The 19649-nt window shown below is 43.2% G+C and overlaps 1 protein-coding gene across 9 annotated transcripts in view; it reads right to left on the bottom strand.

Annotated features, from left to right (window-relative positions):
* Positions 1–19649, bottom strand: part of RUFY3 (RUN and FYVE domain containing 3) — a 137060-nt gene that overhangs the window by 27176 nt on the left and 90235 nt on the right. For 6 of the 9 annotated variants that reach the window (XR_003940660.1, XM_030190641.1, XM_030190637.1 and 3 more), the window contains 3 exons: positions 14595–14678; positions 14095–14262; positions 6960–7057 (listed from right to left, as the gene is read on the bottom strand). Coding sequence is in view for 8 of the 9 variants with exons in the window: in XM_030190641.1 (XP_030046501.1) it covers positions 6960–7057; positions 14095–14262; positions 14595–14678 (350 nt within the window). In the remaining variant the exon portion in view is untranslated. Of the gene's footprint in view, positions 1–3660; positions 4135–6959; positions 7058–14094; positions 14263–14594; positions 14679–19649 lie in introns of those variants that run through there. The other 3 variants (XM_030190642.1, XM_030190644.1, XM_030190643.1) reach the window with 2 other exon arrangements.

A 19649-nucleotide genomic window follows, 5' to 3' on the forward strand; every position in this document is an offset into this window, starting at 1 on the left:
ACCAGTGAGGGAACCCCCTCTCCCCACTTGAATATCCTATATAGTAATTCTCACCTCCAACGTTCTAATGTGCCTGGGACCGTGCCTCCCTCAGAGGTGGTCTGCTCGGCAGGCACGCACTGACGTCAGTGACAGCTGATTCCAAAGCAAGGAGTAGGCTGTCAGTGCGCCGCTCCCTGCCACTTCGGAGCAAGTGGCAGGGAGCGGGGCAACACAGAACCCCCCCTCGCCGCATCACCCCCCCCCCCCACCCGATGAGCATCAACACCTCGTGTCCCCTCATGCACCTCCCACCGAGTTCCACACTCTGCCCTCCCTCCGATTTCAACACCCCCCCGCGTTACGGCCCCCTGTACCCCCCCTTCTGCGACCCTGTCGACCCCCCCCCTTCCCGCTGAAAACCGTTCCCCCGCCGCTGTCCAGTACCTCTGCTGACGGGGGACCCCAACCCCCGTCAGCCTAAGTCCTGTGCTGGCCTTCGCGGTGTTCCTTCTTCAATGATCTTCTGTTCAAGTTCCTCTGCGTGCGTCTGACGTCAGACGCATGCAGAAGAACTTCAACAGAAGATCATTGAGGAAGCAACGCCGCGAAGGCCAGCACAGGACTTAGGCTGACGGGGGTTGGGGTCCCCTGCCAGCACAGGTACTCCACGGCGGCGGGGGACGGTTTTCGCCGCGAAGGGGGGTTGACAGGGTCACGGAAGGGGGGTACAGGGGTCTGTGACGCAGTGCGGGGGGGGAACGGAGGGAGGGCGGAGTCTGGAACAGCGAGGGAGGGTGGGGGGGGTGGGGGATGGCCTTGCTAGCGCCCGTTTCCTTCCCTTCAGAAACGGGCATTTTTTCTTAGTATGTAATAATCAAATGCAACAGAATTTATTAAAATGGGTGCTTTACCCACAGAAATGAGCCTTTATAAACTACCTGCCTGATATGCAGGTAAAGTTACGCATGTCATAAAGCCTGTGAACAAATAAGGTTACCTGCTGTTCACAGCATCTCTGCCAAGGTTGGGATTTGCACCTGGGGACATACTTTTGAAAATTGAAACGTAAGAAAATTTTCTGTTACCCTGCAACAGGTGAAAATGCATGCACACAGCTTTCCTGATGCAATTTTCCTAAAAGAAAGAACGCACTTGCGATTGTTTTGAAAATGTAGTCAAGTTTGCATACTACAAAGTATATTTTTCACTAATGTAGGTAGACAGAAAAAATTATTCTCCTATAGTTTCTGCATTAAACTAAATACAGAGCATGGTTTCTGAATGAAGGGGACAGGTTAATCATTTTACAGACATTCATATCTACAAAGCTATAAGTTCTAGGAAGCAGAAACTTCACCAATGTACAAAAAATATGGTTAAACTATTTTCATCACGGAAGGTTTGAAAAATAAAAAAATGACCAGGATCATCTCTGTGGAGATAGGGAGGCATTAGTGGCATAAATTCAACCCTGGTAACCTCTGCAGTGTAGAGCACTGCCATATCTTCTGAGGTGGATCCTACTCCTGCTCTGAAGGCCTGGAGGCCTTTTATTTGAACTTCTGCCGCTGGCAACCATGATACAAAATTACACTAGTTGCCAAAGATTACAGGAAAATATAGTGAGAACTGAAATGAAAGAATGAGTGCTTCAAGCAGGTCAATGTCCAAATGGATTTCCTTGACAGGAACAAGGATCTTTTATTCCCTCCTCCCTCTTTGTAGATTTTAATTTCAATCTGAATATTAGATGGTTGAATATTTCTATTGAGTAAAAAGACTGCTAAAGTGAACATTTTGTCTGCCCGAGGAACAGAAAAATAAAGACAGGTGGTCAAGTCTTGACCAGAAAATAAATGGCTAAATAAAGACACCACTTAGAAATAAGAAATATACCCCACCAAGACATCCTCTACCTATTATCTAAGTCATCCAAACTATATAGGAAATTCATTAAATAATATAACTGAATATTAAAGAAACGACCACCTCTGTGGGCAGGGAAGGCTCAATCCTACAACCAGGGAAGCCATTATTTGGAGAGTTATCTAGAATACTGGGCAGCAGGGAGTGGAGCCGAAAGTCTCACTGTAACAGGAATTGCTGGGCAGCATGTGTGGGAAGGGGTGAAGTCCTTCCATTATGAAGAGGGCATGCTGAGCAGCAAAGCATGGGGGTTGGGGGTCTCTTTATAAGTATCAGGGAACACTGAGCAGCAGGGTGTGGGAGGTCTCTCTAGGGGAAAGTGAAGGGTCAAATACATGCATTTGGGGCTCTGATTTTATAGAGGCTTGTAAGGAGGGTTGATTCTCTTGCAGAAAACTCACATTCTTCTGCTGGGTGCAAATCGCTCCCTCATTAGCGTTATGTGCTTCAGAAAAATTTACCATGACCTAAGCTTGGGTATTCAAAAGTCTCCAAAACATAAGGGAGTGATACAAATCTAGCCTCAAAACATACTACAGACTAAATCTAGGGTTTGAACGATTTAATTTTGGTAAAGACTGGTTCTTAAATCACAGCCAATTTAACATTTCTCACAAACAGGAAGGAAAGGAAAATGGCTGCCAGGTCAATTTTCTTTACAATGTTCTCAGTTTGTAGGTAAGTTATTGGGCTTTCAAGAGATGGGCATGCAAGATCTCTATTTCCCTCTGCCTTTATGACTTCTTTCTTTCTGGCATATCATCAGGCACCTCAGCAGCACCTGACTGGCATCAAAGACATGAAGAGGAGGAAAGGGGTAGAAGATCAGGGAGAATGAGGCCTCTCCAGACATTTTCTCCGATTCTAGTTAATTCTCCCATATCATCTAGTCAGTCAGTATTCAGAAGTACTGCTATCCAGGACATTCAGAAGCACTATCTATATACTTTCTCTGAACATCCTTAAAGACCACCTCTGCACTATGTGAACAGTGCTATGGCACAGCCAGGGTGGTCCCAGAACTTATCCTGATAGTGGCCACATTCAGACTGCTATCCAGATTAAATAGGACAAATATAAGGCTTGAAATGAGTGACTGAGGGAATGACTGTACTTAGTTGTGCTCTCTCCCCCCCTCCCCCCGCAGTATTTAAATACAACTTCCTTAACTGGCTGCACTAATGTATACTACTGTCTGAATATGGCTATTATATGTGGAAGTAAATGAAATCAGCATTTTTGTGAAATGGATGTTGCTGCTGGATGTGCAAGGAAAATATACATGTATTTTACAAAAAGCTCCACATTCAGCAGAGCCTTTTATAAAATACTGGGGGTCCTGGATGTCCCAATTCCTATCTAGATGTCCTATACAAAACACTACCACCTCATTTTTTATAGCACTACTGGACCGCACCATAGTTATGAGCATTCAGGGCACAATATGTCCCTTGCCAAAGAGCTTATAATTTAAGTGGATACCTGAGGAAATGGGAGATCAAGTGACTTGCCCCAGATCACAAAACAGTGGGAATGGCAGAGGTGGAATAAACCTGGGCTCATCTGCTTCTCAGCCCATTGCTCTAACCACTTCCTTCATGTGTTTTATTTCATGCATATAACATTCCAGATTATCCAGGAATAAAGAAAAGGGAAACCTGTGAAAGAGGTCACTAATTCCCATTATTAATTAATCTATGTTCCCCCCCCCCCCCATCCTCCTCTTTCTATATTTCACAGTACAATGGCAAGAGAAGAAAGGAAAATAAACACCTAAAGGCAGCCTGTGCTTCCCTGAATCCAGCTGCAAAGTCAGTCTGCATCAGAGCAGTCCTCGCTCTGCACGAAAAACGTACACCCGCTGACGCAGCGGGTACAAAGCTGAGCATGTCTCACTCCTGCTCTCCCCTCCCCCCAGTACAGGAGACACATTGTGTCTCGCTCTTAATTTAGCAAAGCAGTCTAACCAAATAACACCAAAATATATAGAGTGTAAAACTTTGCAGCAAATTCCAAACCAACAGTTGGCGACATTTAACATCTAAGTAACTGCTCGGAACGCCTCGGAAGGCTTTCTGTTGCCCATTGTAACCCGGCAGTGTTGTCGAGGGTTGCAAGTTAACCAGCTGCTAAATGGCCCGCTGCAGAAATGCCTAATAGTGCTTCTGAATGAGCTTGCTTGCTGTGCTATTTAAGGTTTTTGCCTGTTTCACCAAATCTTTTTCACTGTTTGGAAGGAGTTTTAATGAAGAGATGGGAAATTGATTAAAAAATACAGATGGGAAAATAAATAAAATAGTAATAAAAAAAACACAGCAAGGAGAGAGATTAATCCAGCAGCTAAAACTGTTACAATTCAGTTTGTTTGTAGAAAGATGAAATTGCCAAGTACACAAATGCTTCCATGGCCCAGTAGAGAAATCACACACAGTATATCAACTACAGATGAATTATATAACATCTGTCTAATTCTTAGGGGCAATTCTATAAACTGGTACCACTTAGCAGTTTCAAAGGAAGTTAGGCACTTTTGGAGCAAGGACTGTCTTTTCATGTATGGTGTACAGCGCTGCGTATGTCTCTTGTAGCGCTATAGAAGTGATAAGTAGTAGTAGTAGTTATGTTCACTAGGTGATATTCTATAAGGTAGCACCTAACTGCATGATAATTCTTTTGCTTATCAATCTTGTAACATTTGGAATACTATTCCTGTTTTTATCCAAATAATTCCAAATTATTTGAAGTTTAGAACGGCTCTGAAGTCCTATTTGTTTCATAAGTATTACAAAAGATATGCTCTCGGAATCTTGGCATCAACCATGTGGAGTCTCACAGGGTTCCCCATTGTCACCCATCCTGTTTAATGTTTATATGACCCAGATGGGTTTTGGTTTTTCTTCTCAAGGTGTAAAATACTACTTTTATGCTGATATGCTTTTGCTAATTCCAATTAAGAATGGACTGAGTGACATTTCATCAATGGTTGCGTCTTGTATCTCTAAATCATTATTGTCTTATCTATGGATTTAAATTGAACACCGATAAGACTAAACTACTCTAGTTAGATAGAAATATTGATTTTGCGCCTGATTTTATAACTATTTCTGATAGTCTTTCTTTAAAGGTTGATAGAACATCAAAGGTTCTTGATGTCACTTTGGACACTACTCTTTCTTTTGAACCTCAAGTAAATCTATTACACAAGTTGTATTTTTCAAACTTCATCAGTTACGTCGAATTTGTCATTTTTTTCATGCTCATCATTTTGCTACCTTGGTGCAGGCTATCACATTATCTCACTTTGACTACTGTAATATTTTAAATCTATCCATTACTGTTAAACTTTGTTCAAAATTACAGATCTTGCAAAATACTGCAGCCAAATTGATATTGAGACTTAAAAGATTGGATAGTGCTTCTTCAGCTCTTATTTCCCTTCACTGGCTCCCATTTCAAGCCCATGTTTTGTTTAAATTGTTCTGTATAATATTCAAAATGTTTGATGGCTTTGTTCCTGCTTATATTCTTGATTTGTTTTCATTTCCTACAGTTAACAGCTTTGCTAGAACTAGGGGTCCACTTCGCTTGTTTCTTAGGAGTCAGATACAAGCGTTATCTTGAGGCTCCTTTTATTTATCAAGCTCCTCATTTTTGGTCATGTCTTCCATTAGAACTACGCTCCTTGGGTTCATATTACTCAATTCGCAAAAATCTGAAAACATTTTTGCTTAAGACATTTTGGGTTAATTTTGTTATATCGTTCTTTAATTGTTATCCGCTTTGAACCACTTTTTGTGGGATACAAGAGCTGTATTACATTACATATTAATTTAGTATATCTTTTTGTAAACTGCTTTGATTCCTTGGTTAATTTGTGGTATATAAGCAACAGAATGCAATGGATTATCTTCCAGTTGCGAGTGTAATTTCTGGAATAGTACAAAGCATATATGTTCCGTGGCATATCAACTCATGCCTGCCATTGACGCAGTGTAAAAGGGAGCGTGTAAACATGGATGCGCCAATGTTGATATATACTAGAATTCTATAATGGAATCTTGGTGCCAAGAAGGCATTTTAAAATTGGTGCTAAGCACATGGAATTGGGACACCTAATCTGAGGTGCCAATTTGTAGAATTGCCCCCTTGGTGCCTAAATGTATGCACTAAGATTATAGAATGCTAGCACTTATGTGCATCAATGTAACATTTACACACTAAGTGCTGATTAGATGCTAAACAGTATTCCACAAGCTTAGAACGCATCCTGCATGGTGCGCAACTGCAAAGGGGCCGTACATGCTGGTGGCCCATGGGCAGGGCATAGGCCGGTCTCACAATTAGGTATAACTACTACTACTTAACATTTCTAGAGCGCTACTAGGGTTACGCAGCGCTGTACAAATTAACAAATAAGGGCAGTCCCTGCTCAGAAGAGCTTACAATCTAAAGGAACACTTACAGAATACTACAACATTTATGTCTGCGCTCTATTCTGTAATGGAATATGGGCACCCAGATGCCGTTACAGAATTTGCACTCTGTGACCTGCACTTTAGTGCCCACATTTTATAGAATTGCTCCCGTATGTGTTTTATGAATTTTGTAAACTTCCTTGATATGGAAATGTAGGTAGTATATCAACCTAAATTACAATAACATTTAAAAGAAGCTAAACTAGATGGGACAAAAAAAAAATTGCACATTTTAAAAGGGAGACATTGACTGAATCTTCTTCGGATTCCTGAGGCAACTGGTTCTCAAGAGTGTGATCCAGTGAATTCAACCCCACCATAAACACCAGTTTGACTGGCAGGATTTGGACTGCCATTTTTTTTTACTGCTCATTCCTGGTATCATTCAAACCAAGTGGCAAAGAGAATGAATTGGAAATGAACATTCATATTCACTTGTACTTCACTCATACCCAGGAACTGAGAGTTATTTAAAAGCCTCTCTTGTTGCAGCCAAAATCAGAAGAGGCCAGATCTTATTTTTCCACTAGAGACACGGTGCCTAATGTCCTGTAAACACAGGGTTCTCGGACTTACCTTTGTTCCAGCTGTTTAATGGTAGCAGCCATCTGATTGGTCTTTTCCTCCAGGCGGCTGTTTAAGTCGCTTTTCTGTTTTCCTGCTATATCTGAACTCTGCAAAAAGAAAAGAAAACATTGAGAATATCAACCCCTGATGCCTCCCAACTCAGTTTGTTGAAAATAAGGTCATTTCTTAAAATCAAATGATCCATTCAGTTGTCTTGCTGAAAAACAGACAGCAACTTGGCTCTGCAAGTACAGATTTTCTCGTAACATTTCAAAATTAGTCCCAATGCATTTCCCCAACCCTTACTGTGCACTATCTTAATCCCCCGTTCCTCAATGTCATACCATAACCTACACTGACAAACTATGCATCTTGGGAGTAAACTCACGTTTAAACACATTAATAAAACCAATCTTGCTTTTTTGCCCTTCATCGGATCCACTCGGTTAAGTCCTGTCTTTCAGCTTCAAGTATCCCTACTGTTCTTCCATCGATGTCAAGGGGGTGCCAGCACAGTACCATCCTGTCTTGGAACACCTCCCTGCTCCATACCTTAATGTGCATTCACATTTCACTAGAGAGCATCAGGCAGCAGCAGCGATTTTCATATCCTGTCAGCTGCCGAGCCCAGAGCCTCCTCGCTGCTGCATCCCACCCCCTTTTGATGTCACTTCCTGCTTCCGCAAGGGCGTGACACAGCAGCGAGGAGGCTCTGGGCTCAACAGCTGACAGGATATGAAAATTGCTGCCGTTGTCTGCCACTCTCTACTGAAATGTGGTGGAAGCATATCAAGGTATGGGATGGGGTTCCGTGAGCTTTAAACCTCCATTTAAACTGATAAATTATGGCTTATGGTGGCGGGCACGGGTGGGGGGCAGGCCCATTGAACTGGTCTGCACAGGCAATTGTAAAGACCGGCCCCCTGGGTGTCAGAGACTTCACTGCAGGCTGAGGGCCTTGTGGGGCAGCAGCAAGAGGCATGGCAGGCACAAGCACCCCAGATGCTGATGCATTCTGTAGTAAAAGCCCCGACAAATGCTCATCAAGAGAGGCCATCGTGAAAGGCTGGGGTATCAGGTCAGAGACAGGCTGCTGCTGAACTGCTGGGGTCGAAGCAGGTCCTGGCTGCATGGTCCTGGCTGCATTGGCATCTCCTGTATGGAGGGGGAGTGGTCCCTTCCAGTGCTGACGCTTTTCGGTGCCCTGGAGCTCACGGCACCATGTGTTGAGGGAGATTGAGGCTGATGCTTCTTGGCCTGCGCCTCCGTGTCAATGAGGATGATGTTGAATCCTCATATTGCCTTGGGGTTGGATCTGATGCTGACCAGTCCTGGGGGCCCTGCACAGCAGGGGCGTAGCCAGACCTCACCGAGAGGGGGGGCCAGAGCCCGAGGTGGGGGGGCACTGTTTAGCCCCCCCCCCCCGAAGCCGTCGCCACCACATTAGAACCCCCCTGTCGACGACCCCCTTGAACCCCCCTCCCGCCACCAACCCTCCCCCGCCGTCACCGCCCACCCTGCCGCCGCATCAGATACCTTGTTTGCTGGCTGTGTCCCCGAACCCGCCAGCCGAAGAGAGTGTTCTTCAGCGCCGGAGTAGCGCCTTTGTTCAACCAAGTTCCTCTTGTGATCAGCTGTTTCTGACGCCTTATGTCCTGCACGGGGCTACATGCACGGTGCAGGCCGTAAGGCGTCACAAAACAGCTGATCACACCAGGAACTTAGTTGAACAAAGGTGCTACTCCGGCGCTGAAGAACACTCTCTTCGGCTGGCGGGGTTCGGGGACCCCGCCAGCAAACAAGGTATCTGATGCGGCAGCGGGGCGGGCGGCGACGGCAGGGGAGGGTTCAAGGGGATCGTCGGCAGGGGCAAAGGGCCAAATCTACGGGGGCCCAGGCCCCATGTAGCTACGCCACTGTTGCACAGCAGTCAGCATCAAGGCAGGTGGAGACCTACTCGATGCACACCTACTCCCCAGTGTTCAAGACAGGCTGCGCAGCCATATGGATCCATGCACCCAATACCAATGTTGAGGATTCACAGCAGGCTCCAAAGCGTTTTTCTCGCTGAGCCTCTCTGGCCAGCTGAGTCCTTTGCTTCACACGAAGGCAAAGAACACAGCTGGAAGGGGTGTGTTCAGGCCCCGAAGACACCAAGAATGAGTGTCTTTTTCAGAGATGGTCCTATTGCACCGGATACAGTGCTTAAAGCCACTGAGAACCTTCGATGACATGGAAGGGAACACAACCATGGTCAAATCAAAAGGCTCGATGATGGTGTCACATAAAGAGGCAAAGCACTAGAAAAAAATACAGGGAACGAGTCACGACTGGAGCTCAGGTCTAAGAGGGCCTAAAGAGTGTGAAAAAAATAAGAAAACCTAAAAATGAGAAAAGGGCACAAAACTCCCCCAACCCCCCCCCCCCCCCCAAGGAGAAAAAGGTCTCCCAGGAAAAGCACAAAATGCTTGAAAAGACTACTCACGTACCAGACGATGTGAGGAGCCACAAACAGCGTATCCTCTCCTCATAGCAGATGAGAAGAAGTTGCTGGTCCTGCACTCTCGCATGTGCTGTGGGGACGCAACGTGTGCTCTTAAAGGCATATTAACATTTTAAAGCTCCACACTAGGTGATGTGGATGACAGCACCCACACGTGAGAATATGGCCTGCTTGTCCTCAGAGAAACTGCAGCTGACCGTTGTTAGAAGCATGAAGTTTGACAGGGCAGAAATTATCTTTGTACCACTCAGTCTCTAGAAGAACCAACCTGATCTCCTTCTGTCCATTCTATATTTTTAACCCTTTTATTATAAGGTTTGTTAAGGTGGAAACAAGTTAATGCGCAATAATGTAGAAGAGCTAACTGATTAGGGTAGGAATGCCCACTCTCCAACCGACATGCCCCCCCTGAAAAAAAGGAACATTTTTTAACATGCAGCTAGTGTGTGCAGATTTCAAAGTTATCTCAGGACACCCGAGTGCATTCCATAATACTCCATATTTTGCTGCATTAGGAGTGTGTTAACGCCTAATGTAGCTTAGTAAAAAGGACCCCTCTGAAAATTATCCTCCCAAAATATCTTTCAATAATACTAAATTAAATTCTCTAAAATGTCCTTTACTAACATAAAAGGCTTCCTGTAAATTAAAGATGACCGTCAAGGAACTGAAGAAGATAAACTTTGACAATTAGGAGACTCTCCGGAATACAGCATTCTTCAAGCTGCTCTAACAATTCTGGAGTTGCTACCACCTTAACAAAAACTCTTGCAAACAGGATACTAGGCTAGATAGTCTGACCCAGTAGGACAACTTATGTTCCTACACAGACTCTTCAGAATACTCATTGTAGCTTTCCTGTGGGGGGCAGGGTTCAGTTCTTCTATTGGTTTGGCAGGAGATCAACATGAACTTATGGGTTCTTCCAAATATCAGGATGGCTATCTCCTCAGATTTTGCAGTTGTCTTCTAGATCACCCTTTACCAGGCTCAAAACCTCCTTCCAGTCACCTACCTATGATGGAGGAGATCTGCCTACTTTTCATGGCAGTGCACCTCCAGAGACTTTCTAATTCCAAAATATACAGCTGATATATGCACTATAAGCCATCACTGGGACCTCAACTGATTTATGTCCTATATGCCATCTCAGGGACTTCAACTATTACCTCTTTGAAGAGTAATTTAGAATAATCACTGTTCCCTCAATTCTCCCTCTCCTCAATAAAGGTGACTGGATGAATACTCGGGATCTCAAAAGATGATTATACACACATTCTGATCCACCCGTCCTGTAAGTACCACTTCAGATTTTCCTTTCAACTCAATCATTTCCAATACAAAGACCTCCTTTTTGGCCTCTCCTTGGCATCAAGGGTATTCTCAAAGTGCCTCATTGTGGCAGCTCTGCACCTTCACAAAGTCATCTAGTATTTCCGTACCTGGTCAATTGGCTTCTTGTGGCTACATTAGTGTCCCAAGCCTCAATTCTTCTAATGAATCCAACTTCTTCAGTCTCTAGGATTCTTCATCAACTTCCAGAAGTTCACATTTCATCCAAACAACCTCATTTCTTTTATAGAACTGTCTGAAACACCACTCAGGCCAAACCATTTCTTCCACAAGATGAGATCCAAATGATCACGGGCTCATGTTCAACACACCAATTTCTAATTAATTTTTCCCTAAGTGATCACCTGCAACAAATGGCTCCTCCCAGAGTTTGGAAGAAGATCAGACAAGAAAAAGCTGGCAGCTGAGAATTTTCTAGAAGCCTTGGACTACCCACACATGGACGGAAAAACAACTACAGTGTCAGAACAGGTTGATACTTGGCATACACACTTAGCTAACACCTTAGAGAAAATGGCACCGCTAAAAAGGCCATATGCCCCACTCACAAACGCCCACCTTGGTTTCTCTAGAACTTAGGACCATTAAGCGTGAAGGATGGAAACTGGAAAGGAGATGGTGTAAATCTCGCCAGGATGAGGATAAGCTAAACTGTAGGAAACACATGACAAAATACCACCAATCAGCCAAAAAACAAAAACCTCTCTCTGAATGCATTGAACAGGTTGCCAATCCAACCAAGCACCTGTTCAACAGCCTACTGCAACCCCCACAACAGATCCAGCCTGCTCAATCCAAAATGAACTGCAATGATTTTGCTGTATACTTTGCCAATAAAATTAAAAGTCTTTGTCAGGATTTATAGGCAGTCACATCCAGTCTCCAATCAGCTAACCAGGAGCACACAAACTCGCCCCCTCCTTACACAGATATATGGGACTCTCTTAACCCAGTAACAGAGCAAGGCCTTGACAAAATTCCAAGAGATCTTCAACTATCTGCTCCCTCAACCTCTGCCCATCAAAGATAGTTCTGCAGGCAAGTAAGGGCCTCAGAGAAGGTGCCACAAAAATCATGAATCACTCTCTAATGGTCAACTACCAACAACATTAAAAAGGACAGTGGTGCATCCTTTGCCAAGACAGGGGATTTGCCTCGGTTTAAGTACTGCTAGATTTCTCAGCAGCTTTTGACACTGTGGATCACGATATGTTCAAATCCTATCAGACAGGCAACAGTCCATACTGTTCGGCAGTACCTCATCATCACCATGGGTAATGACCTGTGAGGTACCACAAGGATTGATACTGTCTCCTATTCTGTTCAATATCTACCTCAAGCCACTAGCCAAGCTGATTCAGTCTACGGACACTGAAGTTCTACATCTATGCTGATGATGTGCAGCTACTCATACCCATTGAACATGACTTACCCAGAGTCCTCAAACTGACTACCTGTATAACATCAATTCAAGAATGGGATGAAAACAACAAACTTTGCCCAAACCCAAGTAAAATTGAGCTTCTATGGGTCCCTAGTACAAGTGGGCACATAGCTGTCATCAAAATATTTTTTGAGAAATACACACTCCCCCTCAAATCACAAGTCAGGAATTTGAAATACAGCTAGATTCAACATTTACTTATATCCAAGCAACTTTCAGGAGCTGCTTCTATCATTTGCAACAAGTACCCTGCCTTTCTCCTTACACTGAGAAGTCTTGTCTCAGTTGTGCATGCCATGATAACATCGAGACAGGATTATTGTAATGCATTCTACAATGGTCTGACTACAAAGGGAACAGACAAATCAGGAACAAGTATACATATCCAGATCTCAAGTCTCTAGCCCTCACAGTCTGGAAATTAAGCAGTCTTCACAGTGTGTGCTCTTGGCCTTTAACATCCTATCCAGGTGATCTTTATTGCTGCCTGAAAGCCTTCCACTAAGCGATTGTTTGCTTTCTCATGGAAGATTCTCAATCTGGTGCTCTATTAATGGGCCTGACTCTTTTACATACCCCAAGCCCCCAGGAATGATTTTATAGTATTTTCCTTATATTGCTGTGGTCTACAAATCTTTAAATATGCTATCAACGTACCATGCATCTGAATGGTCTTCCCATTTCATAATCACAGCTGATCACCCACTTCATGAATGGCCTGCTTCAGGTGAAGCCTCCACTACAGAAGCCTCTTGTGCCTTGGGACTTAAATTTTGTCAAGAAGAACGCTCTAGCAAAAATAACTAACTGGTGCTTGTTTTTTTGAAAAATGGAGAAAGAAACCCTCAGAAACCATAGGCCAAATTGCCTGGAGGTTTAGAGCGTGGTTAGGACTGATTTTGAATCAACTTGTAACACACGCTACAGTTCGATCATTGGGCCAAAAAACTCCATTTTGAAAAAAGGGCTCATAGAGTTTTTAATCGCCTCAATATTGAATTGTTGGTAAACAAATTAGTTTTCTTTCAATCAGTTCATATGTGAAGATTCAAAGTCATTCAAATACTTTTTCAAAAGATTATCGCATCAGCATATCAGGAAAATAACACTTAGCTTTTTAATGTGTTAAAGCCAGGCACTCATCGCTGTGTGCCTGGCTTTAACACATTAAAAAGCTAAGTGTTATTTTCCTCCAGTATGGGCCTCCAGTATGGGCCTCCAGTATGGGCTGGACAGACACTGGATCTGACACTGACAGCCTTGATGTCACGGCATCATGTCAGTCTAGAACCTGCTCCAGCTCCTCCTGGAGCATGGCCCGGATCTGCTCCTTGGTAACAGGCACCAACAAAGGCAGGGGCTCAGTCGAGATGATCAAGTCCACAGAAGGAATCGGTGCCAAACAGGAAGATTTTGCTACTCCGGTAAGCCATATAGCATCAGTGGCAGTTTATTTCTAGTTGTCACAACAGCAGCAGAGGCATGGCAGCAGGCCTCAGACCTGCAGTACCAGATATAGAAAACAATTGCCAGCAGTCTTATGATTCCCAAATTTACCAGCTGTGACAGGGTAACATTTAAGTGGGGAAGTTATCAATGTGGGTTACCGTTAAGAGTGGTAATTCTACCTCTAACTCGTGTTATTTTAGCAAAGGTCTCATCATATGCAGCAAGACCTAATTACTAATAACTTGGGTTAACAATAAAATAACCCATCTTAATGGTAGCCCATGTTGATAACTTCCCACCTAAATATACTACTGCAAATAAACAGCTTTGCTGTAGATAGGCAGTGCAGTATGAACATCGCACACTGTGTCAGGATGCTTTACTGCCATGATTACCTGCAATTTAAGTGCAAGGTCATGCTTGAGGGTCCTGAGATCATCCACCTGCTGCCTGAGTGCCACCAGCGCGTCCTGCTTTTCACACACGTCTTTTTCCAACATCTTCATGGCCAGCTCCATCTCCTGCCTCATTCCAATCTGCACTTCCAGCTCCTTTTCCACATCCTGAAAATACAGGCAAAGGGAGGGACAACATGAGAGGTGACAGACCGGAACAGACCAAAGGGCCATTAAACCCAGCATCTTGCCATCCAAGCCACAAGTACTCAGCAGGATTCCAATGAGCTGATTAATTTTTTGTTAGCATGATATTCAGTGCTGCCTAACTAAACTGATGCAGACAATAGATAAATACAAATATCTTCCCTAAATCTAGCTGAGTAGATTTATCTGGATACTCTGGGGCTCTTCAGCTGAATTTTGAATAAATATTGAACCCTGATTTGTTAGAGGTACCAGGTCATGCTTGGGTCTTGCTAAGATTTCTTAGTCCATACCAGCCGCAGCTGAGTCTCTTCCTTTAAGTGCTTCCTCACTTCACTCAGGGACTGTCCATCTGCGGTCCTATCTTGTTTATTTCCCTAGAAGGGATGAAAAACAGAAACCCTAATCAGAGCTGAAACTTTCACAGCCCTTGCCTTACAGGCCACCGGTACAAGCATTTTACAATGCAGCTGAAGCAAAGATGTCCTCATTTATAAAATTACATTCTATCTAGCCAGTGAACCAGCCCAAGGTGTGTAACAATGAACATGATAAAGACAGAACACCACAACAAAGTATCTAGCAACACAAAACAAATAACTAAAAGAAAACAACACAGATAAGTAACACAAAATACATACCATACATACAAGTCAATACTCAGCTGCTGTATGTGGTCCACATTTTTTTTTTTAACGCTGGCTATGGTGGTACAAAAAAATATCTGGATATTCAGCACCACTGTTCGGACAGTGCTAGGGCAGTCCAGAACTTATCTGTGTATTTATTTATGATTGCTCACACCTTTTCAATAGTAGCTCAAAGTGAGTTACATTCAGGTACATTGGGTATTTCTCTGCCCTTGGAGGACTCACAATAACTGTGTAACTAAGTCAATGGAGGGTTAAGTAACTTGCTCAAGATCACAAGGAACAGCAGTAGGATTTGAGCCAACCACCTCTGGATGTCAAGACAGGTGCTCTAACCATTAGGCCACTCCTCCTCTGTAGTGCAGAAGCAGTCTATAAAGATATTCAGATGCACTATCTGGATAGTGCCTTTGAATATCCCTGTCAGAACCACTTACCCAGATGGCAGGAGTTGTTTTCTGGATAAGTACTTCTGACTATTGACCCAATAGTTAACAGACAATACAATAATCAGAATAATTTGATGAAAGGAAGTTCTAAATGGCAGGCATTCCCTTGAATTGTACGTTTCCGATAAGTCACATCTAAAAGAATTAGCTGATAACTATGCCAACCAAACATTGCACTGAGAGCATAGCAACAGTGATGAACGTATCTTTTTACACAGCACAAGCGCTGGTGCCAAACACCCTGAAGAGATCTAAAATCAATAATGTATACAAAATTCTCCCCCCGTCCACCAAGAACATCAACAAAGCCTCCCTTCCACTCCTCTGGAACATCAAGAAACATCCGTCTCCCAGGATCCTCCCAGGCCTTCTTGCCAATCCCTGGTGATCTAGCTGGGAACAGGCAGAAACGATGCCCTTCACAGCAACCATTTTGAAGGGGGCAGCCATGACAAGCAGGAGCGTCCTACCTGTTTCCCACTAGACCACCAGGGATCAGGTAGATAGATCCAGGGGATGCTGTGGTTGGGGGGGTGTTCTTGCTGTCCCAGGGAGGGCGGGAAGAGGGATTGGCACACTTCAGGCTGGTACCCCAAAGTCGTTTTGACATCCACATAGCTATGCGAGCATAGGACTGCTTTTTGTGCTGTGCAGGCACCAGTACTGAATATTGCTGGCACCCACCCAACTGCTGGCTCCTCTCCAACTCCACCCCCGTAATGCTCCTTTTTGGACTTCTCACACAGGCCCTAAAATCTTTATGCCTCCGACATGGAGTTGAACAATCTCTATATGAAACCCTAAAGGGAGAGACACTCCAATAAATTTGCAAAAAATAAAGTCAATCCCTATATGGGGATTGGGGGCTGTTCAGAAAAGGTTCCCAAACTCTGAATTGAACAATATATTAGATAGAAGGGAAGGAGAATTCAGTATAGGCTGTTCCTTCAGCCGAGCCGTATTTTAGTGAGACTAGCCTTGATGAAACGGCTCACAATATTGCTCATCAATACTCCTTTGATTAAGACCCTTCTACTAGACTTTAATGCATATAATTACAAAATATTTGTATCAAAATGAGTAAGAGAAACGTTAATGAATACCCCCCTACTCCTCAGTTCAGGAGTTTTACAAAAAGCCTTTTTATCCAAATATATATCATCAATCAACATACCATAATTAGTGATCTTAAAAAATGAACAGCAGTAAAGAACCAGAAATAATTCAAACAGTCGGACTGAAGCTAAAACAAATGTTAAAACTATGCTTATCTTAATTTACTTGATTGCTCCAGAGTCTGTCCATTTCTTAATGTCCAACAGGAATCCCTGTATCAAAAATTCTTCTTCAGGGACACCAGTGCTGCTTTCTCCACAATTTTACTCCTTATTCAAAGGAGTATTGATGATGTATAGAGCGATACAGTGAGCAGTTTCATCACAGCTAGTCTCAATAAAATACGGCTCAGCTGAAGGAACAGCCTATACTGAATTCTCCTATATTGTTTAATTCAGAGTTTGGGAATCTTTTGTGAACAGCTCCAATCCCCATATAGGGATTGACTTTATTTTTTGCAAATTTCCGATATGGAGTGGCATGTCAGTGGGGCTGGAAGGAAGCAGTTATTTTTTTTTTTATATGAAAAAGTTTGAAATACTGTATTTATCACACTGTTCTTTTCTGACAAGGTTCAATTTGGTTGCTCAGCATATAAGAAGTAGAAGAGAGACCCGAGACTGGAATTAATTTGTACTGCTCCGTGTATGACTTGGGTCTCTATCCTATCTAATACCAAATGCACTATCCGGATGGTGCAAAAGAAATGTTTTGAATCTCCAGTCCTCTAGTATCAGAAGAGGAGAGAGAGACTTCACTGTTCATGGTGGTCCACCCTGCAGATGAGTAAACCCAGGGTCTCCAGGGGAAAAAAGCCCATCTCCTGGGTATGAAAGTGCTAAATACTTTAAAGGAAGGAGTGTGAGGCAGTAGAAGATACTGTCTGCGACCACTTCCAAAACACCAACTTCTTCCTTGCCTGGGGGAGTAAAGATTTACTCGAGGGTCCAGCCCCCCAGGAGACCTCCAGAAGGCTACTCTTGTTTCTGAGGCACAGACAGGAATGCACTGCTCTCTCAGCTTCTTGCTATGGGAGTTACGTCCCAATGAGAATGTCAAGAGAAGACAAACAAGCACATGTCTGGGGATGCAGGGAATACCGTTTGTGAGAACACAAACTAAATAAAATACATCAAAGAATTAGTGAGGGAAAAAAACCAAATCTGTTGTCAGCCAAGCATGCTGCTGGAGAAGGAAAGGCGACATCAGCAGCGTCACAACGAATAGGGATGTGATCATGAAAACTTAGCATTGTCATGTTTTGCAATGCAATTTTGTTCAGTGAGCAAATGTCTCAACTTCCACGTGCTTTACAATTTAGCACTGTAAAGAAACACAGGAAGCAACAGCAGACTGCTAATAACCCATAACTGAGGCCTGTCACACCAGCCACTTACTAAACTAATGTCCAGTTTACCTGAATTAGAAATACAAATGGTCGCTATTAAAAAGCAATTATCCAGTCAGCCTGTGGTGCTTTTGAATTTTTTTTTTTTTTACATGCAAGGCAAACAAGTGCATCTGTCTTGAATAGACAAGTCAATGTCTGTCCAAAATTCATCTGTTTAGTAAAAGGAGGGGAGTTCAGGGGTATTCTGCGAGCACAGCACAAATTTATTGGGGTAAATATATCTATTTAGTGGGACCACCTGAATGGCAGTCCTAACATAACAGGTGAGCCATCCATTTAAGTTAAAGACTGCACTTTCAGCCGTCCTACCTAAGCAGATAAGACCGAGTAATATCGAACATAATGATAAGCAGGAAATCATCTTCAACCTTTTGACTATTACACCAAATTCATTCCAGCCAATATCTGACCTGGACAGTCAGCACTTTTAAACAAAATGAATCCAGACATTCAGCTTTATCTGGATAGTTTATAGTTTATTTTATTTGCTATACTGACTTTTACTGGCTTAACGGAGCAAAGTGGTGTACAATTTAAAACAATAACAGAAAAGAAAAAGGTATTCCAATATAAGTATAACAGATAAAAACAAGGACAGAACACAAATATAACAAAGCAAAGATACATATAAATCAATTAGAAATTAAAAAAAAACATCACACTGAATATCCAGCAATGACTGGGATTGCAGCCTGGATGTGAAACGATCAAGTTAGGTAGAAAAAGGATAGCCTAGCTTTCTCTGGATAGCTATCCAGTTATCAGGCTGAATATCACCATTAACCAGGTAACTCATAGCTCCGCCCAAGCTTCACCCCCAGGCAGTCTGTAAGGCTATTCAGTTGCACTAGCCATGTACCCCTTAATTCTATAAACATGTGCAAACAAGTTACAGGATAGTGCCAGTTATGCATCTAACCATTTGTAAATTAGCTAACCGGCATTAACAGTCAATAATTAGCACTAATTTGCAACTAACTGCCCTTAGTTGGCATTCTACAGAATGAGTGTGCAAAATCCATAGCCCACAACTGCAAGGGGGAAAGGACCTGGGTAGGGAATGGGCAGGTCAGGACGTGCACTTACGCACTAAGGTTCTAGAATACTAATCAGTCATGTGCCTAACTGACAGCAGTTAGGCATGAGCATTTACACCAGCCATTGAGCTAATGTCAGTACTCACCCTAATGACAGGTGTGTAACCGAGGACTTACACTAGTATTCTATAAAAGCAATTATGCTTGTAATTACAATACAGAATCTGTGCTTAACACATTATCATCCTGGTAGCTGACTTTAGGTGACCTGCAGAGAATTACCCACGTAATGCGGCTGAATATCCCTCAACAGGCCAAGCAAAATACAAATATGGAGGTAACTTCCAAAATCTGAATATCAGGCCCATTATGTTTCATTGTAGGATATGAGAATCAAAGGGCTAAGTCATCACAAATATGGAGTGTCAATAGGTACATAAATATATATATGCACACGGGAAGGCAAAACCCACCATTCTAGGGCCACCTGTACCACTCAAACATGGGCCCAACTTGCAACAGTCTGTCAATCCTGGATCCACTTCATTAGTCCTCTCTGGAACCACAGTTACTGTATGCAATAATCCCCAATAGCCAGGGAATAGTGATGAGAATAGAGGGCGACTGAAACTGGTGGTTCTGGTTCCAGCGAAAACTAAATCCAGGCCTCGGTTTCGGCTGCAAC

The sequence above is a fragment of the Microcaecilia unicolor genome, chromosome 2 (assembly GCF_901765095.1).
Source record: "Microcaecilia unicolor chromosome 2, aMicUni1.1, whole genome shotgun sequence".
NCBI classification, from domain to species: Eukaryota; Metazoa; Chordata; class Amphibia; order Gymnophiona; family Siphonopidae; genus Microcaecilia; species Microcaecilia unicolor.